At 38.1% G+C, this 6,000-nt stretch overlaps 1 protein-coding gene across 1 annotated transcript in view; it reads right to left on the reverse strand.

The window, feature by feature from the left end:
• gpm6aa (glycoprotein M6Aa) overlaps positions 1-4,445 on the reverse strand; it is a 29,301-nt gene extending 24,856 nt beyond the window's left edge. The window contains exon 1 of the mRNA XM_028459554.1: positions 3,920-4,445. Within this exon, the coding sequence (XP_028315355.1) occupies positions 3,920-3,956 (37 nt within the window). The 5' untranslated portion in view covers positions 3,957-4,445. The remainder of the gene's footprint in view (positions 1-3,919) is intronic.
• Between the last annotated feature and the right edge of the window lie 1,555 nt (positions 4,446-6,000).

Raw genomic sequence — 6,000 nt, forward strand, 5'->3', positions numbered from 1 at the left:
AGTCTTGGTCCCACATCAGGTGGGAGGTGACCGGAAATGCTAAAAACTATAGAAGTAAATGTATTCAGGAGGCACTAAATATTGTTTCATTCACTTATTTACAAAATCAGATTATTTAAAAACTGTGTTTTATCATTCATTCCATTATTATATTCAATAGTTGTTGTTAAATAGAATTCTGAGCAAAATGGTGTAGTTGGAGTCGGACACGGGGTATTTGGATTCAGAAATAGGAGAAAAGGGGTACTTTGAGAACTGACTTTATGTGAATGAATTAATTTGTTGTTCTTTTAAAAATGCCAGTTTGTCATGTGACCATTGTCTTCCTTGAAACCATGTTTTTTTTTTTTGTTTTTTTTTTCATAAAATACTTTTCTGCTGCTTTGATTTGAATATATTACTGTTAGTTTCATAACTCATATATTGGTTCTACCTCAGGTGTGTTGTATACATTTTCACTGAAATGGTCCCAAACTTTTGTGACTTTAGGTTGGTTCTTCTGTTACACAATTCTTCTTCACAATATAAATGGTGAAGAAGTGACACTGGGCAAAAGAAAAAAAGTTGAATCAAATATATAGACCGTCTCGAGATTTTCGCCAAACACAATGTGTGTAACATATTCAATAATGCAATCATTAGTATTGATAATGTTGAAAAATTATCATCATTTAATGTTGTAAATTCATGATGAAATCAGGCCGGTTTCATTATTGCTGCAGTACCATACATGAACTGCTGGGCGCAGTGTTGCTTCACCATTTACATTGTGAAAAAGAATTGCACAACAGAAGAAGAACCAACCTAAAGTCTCAAAAATCAGCTTTCTGCTTCATTTTTGCTGTAGTACCGTACATGAACTGCTGGGTCCCGCCTGGCAGGAGTCTCAAACTTCGCCTATGTTCACTCTCCATTGTTTATTCTTCTCTTTTTGTTTCCATCCAGCGATTATTACACACTTTTACAGTAAAGAAAGGCAGCAAACCTTTAATGATACACAACAGAACTTGACAGTGTGACTTTAATGCTCATCTTGCCTCATCAGAGCTGTCGTTTTCATCATGTGCAGCCTTCCATAACCAGCAGATTAGCTGCCAAAACAATTATTTGTAAAGATGCTCACTAAGTTAGGAAGCTAAAGCCCTCCAACTGACTCGAACAAATCCACCTCACATCCTGTCGGACTTGATCAGCGACTAAACGTAAACTTAGCGGAGCCTCGTGACATGTGCAAATTGGTGTTTAAAGATACGGATTTGACACAGATCTGTGCAAATAATCCACATGTTGTTTGTTTGTCTATCAGCAGTCCTGGATTAAACTAAAGAGATTTCACTATTATGACAAAGATGTTATTTTTGGATTGCCTCTATGGGTTTAATCATTATATAACAACATATTTTCAATTTAGTCATGAGAAAGAAAGAAAAAAGTAAAGACTGTAGAATTGGGGCTTATTAGCAGTCAACAAACCATTGAATGTGGTCAAATATTGGTTGTGTGTGGTAAGTGTTATCTGCCCCAAACAGGTGAGGCTTTGTGGGTGTGTTTCAGTTTATGTGTTACAATAACAGCCCAAGTTGATCAACCCTGAGCCAAACCATGTGAATCATTATTCACAATAAACAAGACAAACAATTCCATTTGTTTAATGGAAAACTTCATTAAATACACCTCAGATGAAAATCCAATAAAGTTATAAATAAAACATTGTTGTTTGATTTTTAAGTAATTGTAGTGGTTGCTCAATAAATTCAGTTAAAGCTGAACTAAAGGTAATAAACTTTTTTTGCAACATCGCCTATGGGGCCAATGTAAAGCCATTGATGGGATGATTTAGCTTGCATGCTAATCATTTGACAAGATTAGGGCGCATAATCTTGTTGATGAGTGAATTATTTAAAACTATTAGAATTTTAACATTCACTCAATTCTGAGTTAAAATGTCTTTTGTGTGATTTAGTGAGCCTTACCTCACATATGAATATATGTGTATATCATTCCATGTCATTTCAGAAATGGCCCAAGCAAAAAATCAGAATTGTTTTATTCAATATACATTTTAAATTTGTAGTTTGATCAGATAAATGCTTTTTGAGATATGGCCAATTTAGTGAGGGGTATATGTCGATTTTCGAGCTTCCTTATTTTTCTTCCATTTTCAGCTTCCAATATCTCAATAATTACACCACATAGGAAACTGAAATTTGGTATAGTAATACAGCTCCACCTACTCTCTCAGAATATACAAAGAAGTTCTTCTATACATCCTATACGGTGGACATGCCATCCCCTCAATATTTGCATATGTTAGCTCAAATAGCCCCAAAGAAATTTTTTTTTAAATCATAAGAAAGAATAGTCTTTATACTATGAATTAAAACACAGATCAGTTATTTCTTACATTCCCACATGAAAATAGTAAAAAAAAAAGTATTTTTTTCGGATTTAAAGAGATTGTCACCTGAGAACCAGTGCATATATGTGACTAATCATTAATGATGTGAACAGTCTATGTTCATAGCTCAAAGCTGATCACATTACAGGGAGCTGAGGCATATGCTAAGATATTTACTGAAGGCTCAAACATGTTGAAGCCCCAAACCCCGATAAACTTTTTGCTAATTTTAAGGAACTGGCATGTTCACCATATTGAGTGTATAGCAGATATTTTGTATATTTGGAGAGACTAGGTGGAGTTGTATTACCAAATTTCAATTTCCTATGTGGTGTAATTATTGAGATATTGGAAGCTGAAAATCACTAAATTGTTCATATCTCAACAAGTATTCAATCGATCAAATTAAAAATATACAGTTTGCCTGTTGAATTATTAAGGAACACTTGAGACCAAAGTGAGTGGGATGTCCTGAAAATGTATTGAAATAACCCTATTTTTTTTTTTTTTTTTTGTTGATGTTTTTCATGAGTGTCATCATACGCATGCACAACTTGCATGGCCGCCATCCTCAGCAGTGGACAGAAATGTGCAGGAATGTGACGTGCACAACTGCTGCTGTCAATCCAATGTGTGATGTTTTCAGCAGTGCATTATTAATGTTTCCTTACATCTCTCTCCTATTATACCTCCATCTCATCCTCTGACAGTGAAGCTCTTTAATGTAATTGTCTTTAATATTTTCTGTCAGTGTGAACTATTCCTGTAGTCTCAAAGAGTTATAAGGGTTTTTGGCAAACAATTCAGCTTATGTGTGCGCCTGTGATAGTGTAATGTTGTGTGCTTTAGGGGTGGGACTGGGAAGGGAGCACAACATAGACTCATGAAGGAAATCTGACGTGCTGAATGTAAGGGATGTAGAAAGAGACAAGAAGCTCATCGTTCTTTGAGTGCGACATCACATGATATTCTTTTTTTTTTTGCAATAAAAACCACATTCGCGCACTTCTCTTTGGATTATGCATGAATCATTATTGCAGAGGGGACTAAAAAAAAAAAAAAAAAGTGGCGTCAGTGCTTGTAGGCGTAAATAGCAATTCCTCTGTGCACAAAGCAAACACAAGCCTGTGATGAATCGGAGAAAAGGAAAAACCTGATCCTGCGAGATAAACGTGTGGGTATTTGGACACAATGGGAGAACCTGTGAGACGATGGATTAATGAGTGGAGGAGCTCAGTCTGGTTCATCGCTCCTCAGGTTTCCCCTCGTAGTCGTCACGACAAGCATGAAAAAGCCTCATCAAGCAAACAAAGGCATGAGTCCCAGCCCTCGCCGGAGCGGTTCACACCCCTCTGACTGCCAGGCAGCGGCTCCCACAAACATGCACTAGTGTTCACTGGGGTGTTGATACTCAGTGGACAAAGGAATTAGCTCAAGACATTGCTGACAGCCAGACTAGACCAAACCACAATATGAACATCACAGCAGTTAATCATCATCTAACAGAAGCATCTTCCTTACCTTTCTGGGTCTGTCCCTCATCCATGTCTTCTTCCATTGTCTTGGTTGAGTTTTTATCACTTAAAGATATCAAATCTGTGTTGTTAACGGTTTGAAAACCTTTCTTTTAAAGGAATAATCCAACAGTTTTTCTTTTATTCTCTCTCTCCTTTGCTTTCCCCACTTTCTCCAGTGAGCCGTTATGAACGCTGAGCTTTCCTGTCAGCTGTGCTTTCTGTAAAAGTGTCGGTGCGATGCGAGGGATTACTGTGTCTTTGTGGTGCTGTCCATTGCCAGCCTGAAGTGCTAAAAACCCTCCCTTGGTCCCTAGTGGAGCAGGAGGAGGAGAGGAGCAGGGGGGCTGGATGGAACAGAGGGTGGTCTCTACGGTCCAACGCTAGTGCACATGTGCGACTAAAGGGTATGTGGTTGTAGACGGCATCAGTGTGGAAATGGACATTTTAAATAGTGAAAGCTCCACCGAGGCATCAGATCAGCCTAAATCAGTGACTTTTGACTGTTCGGTGTTGACAGCCATGTTTGCCGGCGTGGTGTGCACCACAATCAGTGTGCACCACCCCAAACCCCCCCTGATTTCAGGCAGAATGGTAAAGCCCGTCATCCCCCCAGCAGCTTGGCTTTGCTGCATTAACTCAGCCTCCTCCTAAATGAGGGAGGGTGGGGGCATCAGATTTTGAAATGGGATTCTCCAAATCGTATTAGTCATACAGATTCAATTATACAATCACAGAGGTGTCATTGATTTCTTACAGTTCAAATAATGCAAAAAATAACACAGAAAATACCAACAACTTCTGCTTCAGGTATTTGAAAAAAAACTCTGGACACCATTTTGTCTGGCAATGATTTGTTGAATTAATGCTCAGAAATAATATCAGTTAGACAGAAACTTGGGTAACACTTTACTTGAAGTTTTATACATAAAGGTTGACACACTGTCCTCAGTATGACATGAGACCTGTCATTAGCATGAATAAGGTGTCATAAAGGCTGTCATTAAGTGTCGTTCGTTACCCTAACCCTATTTCTTTGTTACCCTAACCTCTAACCCTTCATTACCCAAATCCTAACCTGAACCCTAACCCTACGTAACCCCACGAGATCCCTCCACCCATAACATGCCAACATAGCTCCAAACATGTCATAATTTAGCGAACAACACTTAATGACAGCTTTCATGACACCTTATTCATGCTAATGACAGATAATGACAGCGTATTGTCAACCTTGTGTTTAAAACGTCAAGTAAAGTGTTACAAAAACTTGTTTACTAATGGCTACTGGCAAGCAATGCATTTAACACCCAAGCGTTTTGTCGTCACTGACAGAGACCATCAATATTTAGTTATAAAATAAAGCTAAGGTATTAATAACAGCTGGTGTTGTACTCGAGGCCACACTGTCCGAGGCTAAGGCTGTGTTCAAAATCGCATACGATGCGCACGGTTGGCACACTCGTCATACTCAACCGCCCCATGATGCATTGCGAGTGGAACGTAAAATCGTCTTGGGACCAGCTTCAAGCTAAAAGTCAAACATTCTCTTTTCAAAACAAAAACATTTCTTTTTTTCTTCCATTTGTTTTTTAATGCTTTTGTAAATAGGGCTCTTGTTTTGAAGTTAACCGGAAGCATTGTCAGTAGCATAATTGAGGGTCTCCAAAAATCTCCAAAATGTTGACATGAAATGTTTCTGTGAGTTTTATGGATCAAATGACCACATGTTGATATTCTACTTGATCACCTTCTTGCTTATTATGTTTTCAGAACTTTTAAAGGTGGAGAATCAACAGAGATATTTAGCCTCAGGTTTTTGTTGTTGTAGGTTAGAAATGCATCTTGGGAAACGCTCATCATCCTAATCCTCCTAACCATACTTATAGTATATAATAGACAGTATATACTCATTGAGTTTGTAACACAGCCCAAGACTTGCCAGAGAACAAAATGCACCAAGACCACGACTTTTGGGAGTTGAGACCATATTAATCTGTTTCAAAAACGTAAACAACCTAATAGTCTGTTGGCTAGCAGAGAAGGCTTTGTTGACCCGGACGTTCCACCAATGTATTATGAATTGAA

This window comes from Gouania willdenowi, chromosome 10, assembly GCF_900634775.1.
Source record: "Gouania willdenowi chromosome 10, fGouWil2.1, whole genome shotgun sequence".
NCBI lineage: Eukaryota > Metazoa > Chordata > Actinopteri > Blenniiformes > Gobiesocidae > Gouania > Gouania willdenowi.